The sequence below is a fragment of the Scardinius erythrophthalmus genome (genome assembly GCF_964197995.2).
Source record: "Scardinius erythrophthalmus genome assembly, chromosome: 16".
Taxonomy (NCBI): Eukaryota; Metazoa; Chordata; class Actinopteri; order Cypriniformes; family Leuciscidae; genus Scardinius; species Scardinius erythrophthalmus.
This window is the reverse complement of record NC_138236.1, coordinates 353,572-369,279: the sequence shown is the minus strand read 5'-3', so window position 1 is coordinate 369,279 and position 15,708 is coordinate 353,572. Positions and strand designations below refer to the sequence as shown.

Here is a 15,708-nt window from a genome sequence, read left to right as displayed (position 1 = left end):
ATTTATATTTATTCATTTTCCAGGTAATTTGATCCAGATGTTTTTTTTGTCGTAGATGTTCCCCTAATTATATCATAAACAGCAAGAATGAGATGCAGGTTTGATAAAGACACTTGTTGTGTGTCAGAAGACACGCCCATCACGACACTGTAGGATTTTTAACAGAACTGAGTGAAAGTCATCAGCGCTTTATTAGTTTAATCTGGCTGAATGTTTTTGTTGTTGTTGTTGTTGTTGTTGTTGTTGTTTTTGTTAGAATGTTTTTGTCTCCGTCATTTGCGGGATTCTGTGTCGTCACTGTCGTGCACGCGCCTGCAGCTGTGCACGTGTTGAGAAACGCTGGAATATCGCGGTGAGTTTATGACGATCATAATCATCTCACATATTAATCATATCCGCAGAAACGACATGTGAATTAAACGTGCGTTTAGAGCATAATCGCCGGTTTCATCGCGAGATCGATCGAGCTGTTCGAGATTCATGTTCAGATCAAACCTTTCTGTGAGGAAATCTGCTTCGATGGAGATGAAATGGTGTTCAGTCGTGTGTGTGCGCAAGTGTGTGTTTGAGAATGTGTGTTTGTGTAAATGTAGAATATCTGTAAATGGTTTTCTCATGCTTTGCTCCATGTCAGTGAGTGTGTGTGTGTGTGTGTGTGTGTGTCTGTGTGTGTGTGTGTGTGTGTGTGTGTGTGTGTGTGTGTGTGTGAATGTAGAATATCTGTAAATGGTTTTCTCATGCTTTGCTCTGTGTGTGTGTGTGGGGGGGGGGGGGTCTCCAGATCAGCGCTGGATCTCCCAGTGACTCCCGGTTTTCCTCAGTCATGCTCGGCTCGATCCGCATTAATGTGGGAGGATTCCGGCGCCGGCTTCTCTCCACTCGACTCTCCCGTTTCCCCGAGACCCGACTCGCTCGCTTGCTGAGCTGTCGATCCAGGGAGTCGATCCTCGAGCTGTGCGACGACTACGACGAGTCCGAGAGCGAGTTCTACTTCGACCGTAATCCCACGCTCTTACCGTACGTCCTGCATTTCTACAACACGGGAAGACTTCACGTCATGGAGGAGCTCTGCATCTTCTCCTTCAGTCAGGAGATCGAGTACTGGGGCATCGACGAGCTGTTCCTCGACTCCTGCTGCAGGTGTTGTGGTTAAATTCTTTTCAGGGGAATGACTTCAAAGATATTTGACATCAGAAAAAATTAGACTTTATTAACAAACAAAGCCGAGTGTCCCTCTGCAGAAAGACCCTCCAGAAAAATTGCCCAGCAAACGTATATACCCTCTCCTTGTCCCAAACATGGTAATACATTCTATAGGTATTTTGAGAAATAGTTTTGTACCATGTGACATTACTGAAATAGAATTTTCTGCTGTGACAACAGCTTGTGCTCTCAGGTTCCAAAGTCAGCCAAAGTCACCCACAGACAAGGAAATAATAGTGTACAAATAAACAGTTAAATTACTTATTTTCTAAATAATAAAATCTTCAACATTCCCTCCTCTGGGGCTTATTTAAGCCCCACATTCGCTATCCTTTTCCAGAGTGTAGTTTCAAAATCCAGTCCCCTCAGTTATACTACCTTAGTAACTAAATTAAGTCACTCATTCTTATTTTCAATGACTAAAATTATGCCACCACACTCCGGTGGAGCAATCGAGCCAAACATCTTTCTCCATACATTTTCTTTCTTTCAGTTGTTTTTTCCTTTTCGATGGAGAAAGTAAAAGACTCGAATCCTCCCTAATCAAAAATCAAACATTGTTACAAGTGTGTGGATGAAATTGGTTCAGCATTGTCTTATAGTCACAGTTATGTAGAATATGTCAAACACAAAAATCCCTTATACAGTTAAGAGTTCTCTTGCGGTGTAGATATCCTCTTCGACCCAGACACCCAGGATCTGGCTTATTCATTTTCTTCTTCATCCTTATCCGAGGTACTTCAGTCAATGTCCAATGATTGTAAATCTCAATTTGGTTTATAAGCTCAATCTTAATAATAAATTATTTATTTGCCCTCTAAAATTAGTTTTCATTATCTTCTTAATATGGGAAGTACACAACTGAATAATAACCCTCTTTTAATATTGCAACTCCAAAAAACATTTCTAATCTTTTAAATCAGGCTTTCCTTAACTTTTTTTATTCAATTGCAAAGTCATTCTACTTTTTTCATGTAATTGTTTTCATTATTATAAAGGCAAATCATTATAATAAATCTTTGCTGATTATAGATGAATAAATGCATGTTTATTTCGCATAATCCATATGAATTTTGATTTAATATAGAAGTGAGTAAAAATAACTTTTTCTCTTTTTTATTCGCTTCTTAATTCTATGAAAGAATATCAATTCTTAAATTTGAAGAATCAATCTTTTAGTCAGTCATGTTTTAGTTGATGAACAACCATAACACTGCGGTGCAGCTACATTAAATCACAATTTTCTTCATTATAACGTTTTACATTTCAAATTCTGTCTACTTTATTACCAAATTTAAACAATAAATATCTCACGTGTTGCAGCTTTTTGTCATTATAGCTCCTCAGTTCAAGCATACCTTAACTGAATACCTTTTCTTCCTTTCTACTAATTTCTAAATGAACTATCATGAATTAACTTAATTATGTCACATGTAATCACTCAAACTAAGAAAGCTTCAAGAGCAATGTTACATTTACTTCATAAAAGTCATTCAATAACCTCATTAGACAATTAGAAAAAATACTCTCGAAAATAACTTTTTGCACTGTCTTACATATTCATTGTACGGTCATTTATTTTTCTGTATATCTAAGTTTTTCCTTAACCATTTCAAACATAAAGCATTATAACTTAATTATTGTTAAAACTTCCTTTCTGTAATTTAAGTTTTTGCATACAATTAATGTTAATTTCAATTTTTCTAGAATGACTGCTAAACCATTATCTAAACTTATTTCTGATAGAATTTCAAATCTAAGGAATAATTCTTTGGTCTTAAATTTAATTACTTCTCTTGACCCTCCTCTGTTGATCTCATTGCCTTTTACCCATCTCTATCTTGTTCATATAATTTATTACCAAGAGTTTTATTAGTCCTTCTGGTACTGAAATATAGCCTTATTTGTGTCACTGTTCCTTCCTTACCTTTATTTTTGTCGCAAATTTCTCTTGTATATGGCCAACAATTGCAAAAAATGCCTTTTATTTAATTTTCATTATTCTTATTCCTTATTCTTAATTTAGCCTTTTAATCCCTCTTTACTCCCCCCTTTGCGCACTAGTTGAAAACTATGCGCGTATGGATTTAGAATATTCAAAAAGTATGTCTTTGTGCAATAACTTGTCATTCTCACCCCCCTCTGGTACCATATAGATTGTTCATAAGGCAATAATTTACATGGTATTGGACAGTCTATATGCTATAACAATCTTTTTGTATTGAATTTGAACAAGTTCCATCTGAGGTGGTCGTTATATTAGCACCATTTAAAATACATTTAATTAGTCAAATAGCATATTGAATCAAATCATAATTCAAATCATAAATGAAATCAAATATCTGTTAATAGCCCGTGTTAATCTTTCTTTAATTTTCTTCTGTAGTCTTAAATTAATTTTGTATACCTGTTTTATTGACAAATTACATTCGAGTACCCATTATGATCTATTTTAAAATGTTATTCAGGTCTATTTGTATTTTCCTTCATGACTTGTCTTAATTCGCACTGTGCTATGACAGTTACTTGAATTAGTCGCTTATCATTCATTATTTTCATTTGTTTTCTGATTTTTCATTATCGTTTTTACGTTGTTTTTGATATATTCTTTAATTCAATCATTTTCTTTCTGGGGTTATTATTAAGTTGCTACTAGTATATTCAATGGCTTTAACATTACATTTAAAGACAGTTTGGTTGATGTTGTCTATTGTTTGAACTTGTACTCATCTCTGTTGATTCTCTCTTCTTTGCACAACTCCTTGAAAGTTTCTTATTCTGCAACTTTTCATTTAAAGTTCTTCTTATTATTTGCTTCTTTTTCCATTCATGTTGATCATTCTGTTAGCCGTCTTAACCGTCATTACATGTTTCACCAGGGTGACTCTTTACGAGCCGTTGCATGAACTTCCCTCGGAGGTGAGGGGGCTGTTACTAGCACAAGCCCTCTTGATCCCTCACTTCCTGTTGTGGAGAGTAGAGGCTTGTTGGTGTATCTTAAATTGAGAGGCATGGACTCAAATGTCACTTTGCTGATCAATGTTCAAGATTCTTCTGAGATGACAAAGCACAGTCACTGGTTCTTTTTGTAATCGTCCCAGAAACCTTCCTGGAACTGAACTGTTCTTATCTGTGAATGAAACCTTCATTATTTCTGTTAGTTCAGTTAGTGACAACAACAATTTAAATCATCTGCTCATCTGGCCCATTGTCCTTCTTGGTGTCATCTGTAAAATGATCATGTGGGCTGAGTGGTGTTCTGGCCTCTTTTGTGTGTTTTCAGCTCATTAGCAGTAGGGCTTTATCCCTATATTACTTTTTTACAATTAGTCAATTCAGCTCAGCTATCTCTTTGTTTTGAGTCCCACTATCAGCATACTAGTTATCAGGCATCTTTGACAACACTCAACCCACTTTGCTAAAAGACAAAAGTTACAAGACAATATTTCATACTTTTGACAAAACGTCAGCTCCTTCATGATATTCTGAAAAGAAAGTCAGATGTGTTATGCTCCATCATGATATTCTGAAAGGAAAGTCAGATGTGTTATGCTCCATCATGATATTCTGAAAGGAAAGTCAGATGTGTTAGGCGCTGCGCAAAATATAGTACTGTTTTTTTTTTTTTTTTTTTTTTTTTACAATTTTTTTTCTATTTTTTTTTTCTATTGTCACTACAGTTTCGACCTGGAAATTAACCAAATCCATCCATGGTCATTTTTTTATTGGGCAGAATATGCCCTGTGGGCCCACATATGAAATTTAGATACAGCTGTAGGCAAAATAATTGATTTGCCTTGGTGTACACCCATTCATTCATAATCAGTCACTCATCGGCCATCACACATTCTTCTTCCGCAGGTTGTGCTCTAAATGCGGAACTTATAATTTTAGCTGTGGAATTCCAAAGGTCTGACAGACAACAACAGCTATTCAAACACTATTCAGAATTGTCAGTTATGTTAATGCTTAGTTTACCACTGTTGTTATAATCCCTTTTTTCTTGTTTTTTCCCAAACTCTAATAGATTAAATATTTCAGAATAATAGGCCTTAGTATGGTGCAGTTGAGAGTAAGACAGCCAATTGTAATTTCTCAAATGCATTTTGTCATTTGTTTGGTCTACTTTTTCATTTTCTTTCTGTTTTTTGCTCATGAGCTTCTTTAAGAATACAATTGGAGATCTCTGCCTAATCTTGGATCCATGGCCAATAACATTTCCATCTCATTATCCCAGTTTTGACAGCATTTTTAATTTCATAATTTTTGGACTTTTGGAGTTATTTATCCTTCTCCAATTTATCTCTATAAAAATATTAAAACAAGATGGAGTGACCAGTGTTTTTGTTTTGCAGACAAAAATAATCATTCTCTGACATTTTGTGTCTATCTTTTTCTTTGCCAGTGAATAATTCTATCATGCTTTTAGCCCTATAGTTGTCTAATATAATAGCCCTCACTATACCAAATCCAGCCTCAGTTTGAACTATTTTGTAAGTTCAGCACCCACTTCTCTGTATTTTCTTTTCTTATAGAGCTGGAATTGTACCTATTGAAAGAGCAGAGAGGGTTAGTTTAGCAGAGAATATAAAGAATTGCCATGAGACCAGTGAATAATCAGAATGAATTAAGTTAATATAATAATGAACTAAATTTGAAGCAGTCTCTAGAGTGTTCATTAGGTTTGTCACACCTGTGTGCCCCGTAAGGGTCAGTTCTTCTTTTTTTAGATCAGTGTCTGTTGACATGTTTTTCAGCCTTGCTGTGACTCAATGGCCATTGCAGAGTGGAATATAGGCTCTGCTGCTTCTCTGTCTCTTCTCAGTTTGGGATTTTGATCAATCCTGTAACAGTTTTGCATCTCAGGATTTGTCTTTGTCTTTAGGAAAAGTCTCAAGTGAAAGATTCACCTTTTCCAGTCTTTCCATTAACTCAGTCTTTTTGGGTCTTTTTGAACTTCAGGAGGGGAGCTGAGAACCCCTCACCCATTCTCTTCTTCTCTGCGTCAGTGTCTCTGCATTCATGTCTTTGCCCTTTGCCCTCTTGTTGCTTCCACAGGGCTCTGTTTCCATCTGCAATTTGAACACTCAGAGATCTGCATGAATCAAATTGAACTTTTACATATAAGCTATTAGCTCTTTATCTACATGCCACTTTTTTAACCTGCATCTTTTCACTATTTCTTTTATATAAAAATCTCACTGGTTGACCATAGCATTTCCCTTATTCTATTAGTAAGCAGTTCTTCATTGCAGGAAAAAGCAAGCTAGTTCTGTTTTTATATATCAGCAATAATATAACTCTGATGATCTGAGAATAATTCAATTAAATAATTTTCCCTATCATAAAATCAGACTTCAATCTTTCTTCTATATTTGCATGCTGTGTTCACAATAATCTAGTATGTTTCTCAACAATCATCAAGGAATTCCTCTTATTTTTTACTCTCATTAACTTCTGTAAAGTATTTTTGACTTTTGAAACTTGGTCACTCAATCTCGCTAACCTTCAGCACTGCACCAGTTATTTTTCTCTTAACACAAACTTATTAATCTGCAATGGAATACTTTTTCCACACTGTCTTCAGGGATAATGAGATACAAATTTTAGACGTCTTCAGATATAATATATAATATATTAAGCACGTGCAATCATATTTATATTCATCTATTAATATTTATCATTACATTTATTGATTAACTATATATCTTATTATTTTAACTTATTTTATACTACAATATTCTGCTAAGCTAATATCTTGAAACAATTGTTTTCCCTTACTTTTCTTTTTTTTTTTCTAATACACACCATTTCAGTCCCTTCATTCACAGGTCATTCACACATTCTCTGTCCCTTCAAGCAACCAGGGTCAGAGGTCACTTATTTTCAACCACAGGCACAGTCACAGGATCCTACAGGCACACCAACATGATCTAACACACTTATTTTTTTCCCTTCTCTGTCAGATCTGAACAATACATTAAAATATTCACTCCTTAGTACAATGACACTTTTAACTATCCTATTCCTAGGATTTAGATAGCCTGAGCAGACCCTTGCACATGCATTCAAGGCGGTAACCGCTACCTAAACCTATAGACTTTTAAAACCTCTATTTTTTCCAGCTTCACCCATAGCAGTCCTTCGTTAAAACTTTGTTTAACAAAGCGGTATCCGTGAGCTAACCATCTGTGCACATGCTATACTTCTCAAAGTAAGCACAGATAAACCACTGATATCCTTATCAGTACACTTGCCATAGGCCCTCTTGACAAGTAAACACAAATTAACTTATATTAATCCCCTGTGTGCATGCTTTTTGATCATCATCCGTCTCGGCCCACTTGATGAACAAACACAGAACCTTACGTACGTACGTCAAAACTCTTTGCGCTAACTCAGCATCACCAGTAGTTATAGAATCCACACAGGATTAAACAAGCACTAGCAAACACTATGGGAGCCCCCCCCGCGCTTTTACCAACTACTTAACATCTACAAATACAATGCATGCAATTTTTCTGATATCAAACACTCCTTTTCACTTTTTAAGTTCTTTAAATTTGGAGAAGCTTTTCTTACCACATCCGGGCCACTGGTGACTTACACACACACCTTATTCAAAAGCAAAAACTGCTCACCTCAAAGTACAGCGGCCACTGTCTGTGTGAGTCACCAGCGATCCCTTCGTGGCTCCTTCAGCTCCTAAGCCATGCCCCACGTTGGGCGCCATTTGTTGTGGTTAAATTCTTTTCAGGGGAATGACTTCAAAGATATTTGACATCAGAAAAAATTAGACTTTATTAACAAACAAAGCCGAGTGTCCCTCTGCAGAAAGACCCTCCAGAAAAATTGCCCAGCAAACGTATATACCCTCTCCTTGTCCCAAACATGGTAATACATTCTATAGGTATTTTGAGAAATAGTTTTGTACCATGTGACATTACTGAAATAGAATTTTCTGCTGTGACAACAGCTTGTGCTCTCAGGTTCCAAAGTCAGCCAAAGTCACCCACAGACAAGGAAATAATAGTGTACAAATAAACAGTTAAATTACTTATTTTCTAAATAATAAAATCTTCAACACAGGTTAGAGGCTGTTCGAGTTTAATTTCAGGTTAGAGGCTGTAATTTGAGTTTAATCTCAGGTTAGATTTTGTAGTTTGAGTTTAATCTCAGGTTAGAGGCTGTAGTTTGAGTTTAATCTCAGGTTAGTTTGAGTTTAATCTCAGGTTAGATTTTGTAGTTTGAGCTTAATCTCAGGTTAGATGTTGTAGTTTGAGTTTAATCTCAGGTTAGAGGCTGTAGTTTGAGTTTAATCTCAGGTTAGATGTTGTAGTTTGAGTTTAATCTCAGGTTAGATGTTGTAGTTTGAGTTTAATCTCAGGTTAGAGGCTGTAGTTTGAGTTTAATCTCAGGTTAGATGTTGTAGTTTGAGTTTAATCTCAGGTTAGAGGCTGTAGTTTGAGTTTAATCTCAGGTTAGATTTTGTAGTTTGAGCTTAATCTCAGGTTAGATGTTGTAGTTTGAGTTTAATCTCAGGTTAGTTTGAGTTTAATCTCAGATTAGATGTTGTAGTTTGAGATGTTGTAGTTTGAGTTTAATCTCAGGTTAGAGGCTGTAATTTGAGTTTAATCTCAGGTTAGATGCTGTAGTTTGAGCTTAATCTTAGGTTAGATGCTGTAGTTTGAGTTTAATCTCAGGTTAGATGCTGTAGTTTGAGCTTAATCTTAGGTTAGATGCTGTAGTTTGAGCTTGATCTCAGGTTAGATGCTGTAGTTTGAGCTTAATCTTAGGTTAGATCCTGTAGTTTGAGTTTAAGATCAGGTTAGATGTTGTAGTTTGAGTTTAATCTCAGGTTAGATGCTGTAGTTTGAGTTTAATCTCAGTTTAGATGCTGTAGTTTGAGCTTAATCTTAGGTTAGATGCTGTAGTTTGAGTTTAATCTCAGGTTAAATGCCTGTGTTTGAGCTTAATCTTAGGTTAGATGCTGTAGTTTGAGCTTGATCTCAGGTTAGATGCTGTAGTTTGAGTTTAATCTTAGGTTAGATGCTGTAGTTTGAGTTTAAGATCAGGTTAGATGTTGTAGTTTGAGTTTAATCTTAGGTTAGATGCTGTAGTTTGAGTTTAATCTCAGGTTAGATGCTGTAGTTTGAGCTTAATCTTAGGTTAGATGCTGTAGTTTGAGCTTGATCTCAGGTTAGATGCTGTAGTTTGAGTTTAATCTTAGGTTAGATGCTGTAGTTTGAGTTTAAGATCAGGTTAGATGTTGTAGTTTGAGTTTAATCTCAGGTTAGATGCTGTAGTTTGAGCTTAATCTTAGGTTAGATGCTGTAGTTTGAGCTTAATCTTAGGTTAGATGCTGTAGTTTGAGCTTGATCTCAGGTTAGATGCTGTAGTTTGAGCTTGATCTCAGGTTAGATGCTGTAGTTTGAGTTTAATCTTAGGTTAGATGCTGTAGTTTGAGCTTAATCTTAGGTTAGATGCTGTAGTTTGAGCTTGATCTCAGGTTAGATGCTGTAGTTTGAGTTTAATCTTGGGTTAGATGCTGTAGTTTGAGTTTAAGATCAGGTTAGATGTTGTAGTTTGAGTTTAATCTCAGGTTAGATGCTGTAGTTTGATCTTAATCTTTGGTTAGATGCTGTAGTTTGAGCTTAATCTTAGGTTAGATGCTGTAGTTTGAGCTTGATCTCAGGTTAGATGCTGTAGTTTGAGCTTGATCTCAGGTTAGATGCTGTAGTTTGAGTTTAATCTTAGGTTAGATGCTGTAGTTTGAGTTTAAGATCAGGTTAGATGTTGTAGTTTTAGTTTAATCTCAGGTTAGATGTTGTAGTTTGAGTTTAATCTCAGGTTAGATGCTGTAGTTTGAGCTTAATCTTAGGTTAGATGCTGTAGTTTGAGTTTAAGATCAGGTTAGATGTTGTAGTTTGAGTTTAATCTTAGGTTAGATGCTGTAGTTTGAGTTTAAAATCAGGTTAGATGTTGTAGTTTGAGTTTAATCTCAGGTTAGATGTTGTAGTTTGAGTTTAATATCAGGTTAGTTTGAGTTTAATCTCAGATTAGATGTTGTAGTTTGAGATGCTGTAGTTTGAGTTTAAAATCAGGTTACATGTTGTAGTTTTAGTTTAATCTCAGGTTAGATTTTGTAGTTTGAGCTTAATCTCAGGTTAGATGTTGTAGTTTGAGTTTAATCTCAGGTTAGATGCTGTAGTTTGAGTTTAATCTTAGGTTAGATGCTGTAGTTTGAGTTTAAGATCAGGTTAGATGTTGTAGTTTGAGTTTAATCTTAGGTTAGATGCTGTAGTTTGAGTTTAATCTCAGGTTAGATGCTGTAGTTTGAGCTTAATCTTAGGTTAGATGCTGTAGTTTGAGCTTGATCTCAGGTTAGATGCTGTAGTTTGAGTTTAATCTTAGGTTAGATGCTGTAGTTTGAGTTTAAGATCAGGTTAGATGTTGTAGTTTGAGTTTAATCTCAGGTTAGATGCTGTAGTTTGAGCTTAATCTTAGGTTAGATGCTGTAGTTTGAGCTTAATCTTAGGTTAGATGTTGTAGTTTGAGTTTAATCTCAGGTTAGATGTTGTAGTTTGAGTTTAATCTCAGGTTAGTTTGAGTTTAATCTCAGATTAGATGTTGTAGTTTGAGATGCTGTAGTTTGAGTTTAAGATCAGGTTAGATGTTGTAGTTTGAGTTTAATCTCAGGTTAGATTTTGTAGTTTGATCTTAATCTCAGGTTAGATGTTGTAGTTTGAGTTTAATTTCAGGTTAGATGTTGTAGTTTGAGTTTAATCTCAGGTTAGATGTTGTAGTTTGAGTTTAATCTCAGGTTAGATGTTGTAGTTTGAGTTTAATCTCAGGTTAGTTTGAGTTTAATCTCAGATTAGATGTTGTAGTTTGAGATGTTGTAGTTTGAGTTTAAGATCAGGTTAGATGTTGTAGTTTGAGTTTAATCTCAGGTTAGATGCTGTAGTTTGAGCTTAATCTTAGGTTAGATGTTGTAGTTTGAGTTTAAGATCAGGTTAGATGTTGTAGTTTGAGTTTAATCTTAGGTTAGATGCTGTAGTTTGAGTTTAAAATCAGGTTAGATGTTGTAGTTTGAGTTTAATCTCAGGTTAGATGTTGTAGTTTGAGTTTAATCTCAGGTTAGTTTGAGTTTAATCTCAGATTAGATGTTGTAGTTTGAGATGCTGTAGTTTGAGTTTAAGATCAGGTTAGATGTTGTAGTTTGAGTTTAATCTCAGGTTAGATTTTGTAGTTTGAGCTTAATCTCAGGTTAGATGTTGTAGTTTGAGTTTAATCTCAGGTTAGATAGTTGTAGTTTGAGTTTAATCTCAGGTTAGATGTTGTAGTTTGAGTTTAATCTCAGGTTAGATGTTGTAGTTTGAGTTTAATCTCAGGTTAGTTTGAGTTTAATCTCAGATTAGATGTTGTAGTTTGAGATGCTGTAGTTTGAGTTTAAGATCAGGTTAGATGTTGTAGTTTGAGTTTAATCTCAGGTTAGATTTTGTAGTTTGAGTTTAATCTCAGGTTAGATGTTGTAGTTTGAGTTTAATTTCAGGTTAGATGTTGTAGTTTGAGTTTAATCTCAGGTTAGTTTGAGTTTAATCTCAGATTAGATGTTGTAGTTTGAGATGCTGTAGTTTGAGTTTAAGATCAGGTTAGATGTTGTAGTTTGAGTTTAATCTCAGGTTAGATTTTGTAGTTTGAGTTTAATCTCAGGTTAGATGTTGTAGTTTGAGTTTAATTTCAGGTTAGATGTTGTAGTTTGAGTTTAATCTCAGGTTAGTTTGAGTTTAATCTCAGATTAGATGTTGTAGTTTGAGATGTTGTAGTTTGAGTTTAATCTCAGGTTAGATGCTGTAGTTTGAGTTTAATCTCAGATTAGATGTTGTAGTTCGAGATGTTGTAGTTTGAGTTTAATCTCAGGTTAGAGGCTGTAGTTTGAGTTTAAGATCAGGTTAGATGTTGTAGTTTGAGTAAGATCAGGTTAGATGTTGTAGTTTGAGTTTAATCTCAGGTTAGATGCTGTAGTTTGAGCTTAATCTCAGATTAGATTTTGTAGTTCGATCTTAATCTTAGATTAGATGCTGTAGTTTGAGTGATCACCCTATTATCATTTACATTTATGCATTTGGCAGACGCTTTTATCCAAAGCAACTTACATTGCATTTCAGGGTACACATTTACATTGTTATCAGTTGTTGCTTTCCCTGGGGTTTATCAGAGGTGTATATATTCCTCACACAGATATCACATCTCAAACATGATGAACAACCACGTATCTCCCTGAGACAGAAAAATAACAACAATCCCATACAGGGAATCAAAACCTTCACACTGCTGAAAAGCCATAACAACAATACTTGTATCTGACTTGCAGGAGCAGCTTCCACTGCCGGAGGATGGATCCGGATCAGGACCGGGACGACGGGAGCGAAACCGGAAGCTCAACCTCATCGTTTGACGAGATCATGGAGTTCTACAGCGACGCCGGGAAATTCGACAAGCAGCTTCTAGGGAGCGTTCGCCGGAGAATCTGGTTAATGTTGGATAATCCCGGATATTCCCTTCCCAGTCGCCTCATCAGTATCTTCTCCATCCTGGTCCTGTTGGGCTCCATCGCCAGCATGTGCATGAACAGCATGAGCGAGTTCACTCGGGAAGATCCGCGCTTCCAGACCGTGGAGAATTTGGGAATAGCCTGGTTCACTTTCGAGCTTCTTGCTCGACTCTCCGTGGCTCCGGATCTCCTCCGATTCTTCGCACACCCGCTAAACCTGATCGATCTGGTGTCTATCCTACCCTTCTATCTGACGCTAGTGATTGATCTGGTTGCGGAGAGCAGTCCTGCGCTGGCTAATCTGGGAAGAGTCGCGCAGGTGCTCCGGTTGACCAGGATCTTCCGGATCCTGAAGCTGGCTCGCCACTCCACGGGCCTTCGGTCTCTGGGAGCCACGCTCCGGAACAGCTATCGGGAGATCGGGCTTCTCCTGCTGTATCTCTCCGTCGGAGTCTCCTTCTTCTCCGTCATGGCCTACACCCTGGAGAAGGAGGAGAACGAGGGATTGAGCACCATCCCGGCCGGCTGGTGGTGGGCCACGGTTAGCATGACCACTGTGGGATACGGAGACGTCATTCCCGGATCCGTCGTGGGGAAGCTCACGGCGTCGGCCTGTATATTAGCGGGAATACTGGTCGTGGTGCTTCCCATCACGCTGATATTTAATAAGTTTTCCCTGTTTTATAAGAGGCAGAAGCAGCTGGAGGTCATCATGAGGAGCTGCGAGTTCGACAGGGGAATGAAGGAGCCTCCGTCTGTCAATCTGAGGAATTATTACGCTCATAAAGTCAAGACGCTGATGGCCAGTCTGTCCAACATGAGCCGCAGTTCTCCCAGCGATCCCAGTCTGAGCGGCTCTCTGCGTTAGACTGTTTGCTTCATGTGTTCTTTAATAGCCAGTTAAAGTAACAGCGGCTACGTTTACATGCACAGACTGAACTCAGTCCGACTGATGAATCTGGATGTAGTGTTTACATGAACGCTGAACGTGTGATCGGGTTGATGTACGCGTTTTTATGTCACAAGCTTAAATCGGGATATATTCTTTGACATGCACACACTGCACGAATATACAGAGTTTCCAAATGTTTGCACATAATAACCGTTCTCCTACACTGGTTCTTTATTTGTTTTAAACAGCAGGGCTGATATTTATCCATTTTTGGTCATAATTAAGAGATAATGATCATATGAGCCGTTGTGCCGCTGCTAATATTGATCACGCAGTAAAACTGCCCAAAACCAGTCGTGTGTGGATGAGCGTCTGAAGCAGCACTGGAGGACCGTCGTCCTGCTCCACTCCACACACGCAGAAGAGGAGGATTATAGGAGGACGAGACACTCGTTTATACCACACTTTATTCAACAGGAGAACAGCTCGTTCCGCGCGTCACGTCATTACGTCATTACTACATCATTACGCTATTTCTACGTCATTGCACATGCTCAGTCCTTTCAGTTTCGGATTTCAATCCAATCAAGTGTTCACATGTTCTCTCGATTGGATTAGAAAAGGAATAAACCCCTTTCAATCCGATCGAAATCTCCTTCTGATCGAGCTCAATCGGATCGATTAAGGCGTTTGCATGAAGATTGAGCCGTCAATCCGATCACTAGCGGGCTTTCTGGCATGTAAGCGTAGCCAGTGTGTGTTTATACGGGCTGGATGGGTTTGGTCCCGATGTCCGGCTTCATTTATGTCCAGTAGAGGAGAGCGGGGAACAACACTTTTGACTCTTAGTTTGTGTAAATCCACTTGGGGTTCAGTGAATTTATTCAGTGAATTCCAGCATTAATTTCACATGTCTAATACAATTATGTGGTTATGTTTCATTAATACAGTGTATACTTTTTGTATACGATTTACCCTGAAAGAATGGAAGTGAAATGTGACAACATGCCCCATAGATGACCATATGACAGATTAAATCTAATAAAAAAAATATACAAGACAAACAGAAATATTTTGTTTGGAAAATACAATTAACTTTTTCATATAAAATAATGGCATTTTTTAATAATTCAAAATTAACAAATTTTTTAGTTTTACAACAAACACCACAAAAACACAGCTATACAGCATAGTTAAAAACATAATAATTAATAATTTCTGAACATTGACTCAGTCTTTATTCACCTTTTTATCATGGTTTCTCAATAGAATTCATAAAAGTATAGAATAGAATATCATAGTTCTAATAGGGGCTCATTGTAACGCAGTGTGACAACATGCCCCGCCTGAGCAACTGGTGTGAGTGTTTCTGCTGTTAGATCAGCATTAAAGAACGATCTCAACTGTTAAATAAGATATAAGATTAAAATAATATCAGATTTGTCTCATTTTAAATAATCACAAAAAAATAAAGATGAAAAATAAATTACTTTTGCAATGGTTAAATAAATGTTCAGTGATATCTTCCAAAGATTTTTTTAATTTTGGCTAAATTTCTTCTCTATATAGTGTTGATATGGTAAAGAGTAAATACACTAAGTTTCGTCATGCTGGCGTGTGTGGAAAGTTTTAATCGTGTGTGACAACTAGTCCCGTGTTAGTGTGTGTCCCGAGCAGCCCTTCACTGGTGTACGCTTTGGTTCTGTGTGTTCAGGAGTGTGTGTGTTCTGTGTGTACAGGAGTGTGTGGTTCTGTGTGTTCAGGAGTGTGTGGGTTCTGTGTGTTCAGGAGTGTGTGTGCTCTGTGTGTTCAGGAGTGTGTGGTTCTGTGTGTTCAGGAGTGTGTGGATTCTGTGTGTACAGGAGTGTGTGGTTCTGTGTGTTCAGGAGTGTGTGGATTCTGTGTGTACAGGAGTGTGTGTGTTCAGGAGTGTGTGGGTTCTGTGTGTTCAGGAGTGTGTGGGTTCTGTGTGTTCAGGAGTGTGTGGGTTCTGTGTGTTCAGGAGTGTGTGTGTTCTGTGTGTTCAGGAGTGTGTGGTTCTGTCTACAGGAGTGTG

At 37.1% G+C, this 15,708-nt stretch overlaps 1 protein-coding gene across 1 annotated transcript; it reads left to right on the top strand.

The window, feature by feature from the left end:
* The first annotated feature begins 265 nt into the window (after positions 1 to 265).
* On the top strand, positions 266 to 15,006 carry kcns2 (potassium voltage-gated channel modifier subfamily S member 2). The gene is made up of 3 exons (XM_081389891.1): positions 266 to 352; positions 782 to 1,140; positions 12,581 to 15,006. The coding sequence occupies exons 2-3, from the start codon at positions 824 to 826 to the stop codon at positions 13,626 to 13,628; spliced, it is 1,365 nt and encodes a 454-aa protein (XP_081246017.1). The 5' UTR covers positions 266 to 352; positions 782 to 823; the 3' UTR covers positions 13,629 to 15,006.
* Positions 15,007 to 15,708: the final 702 nt, after the last annotated feature.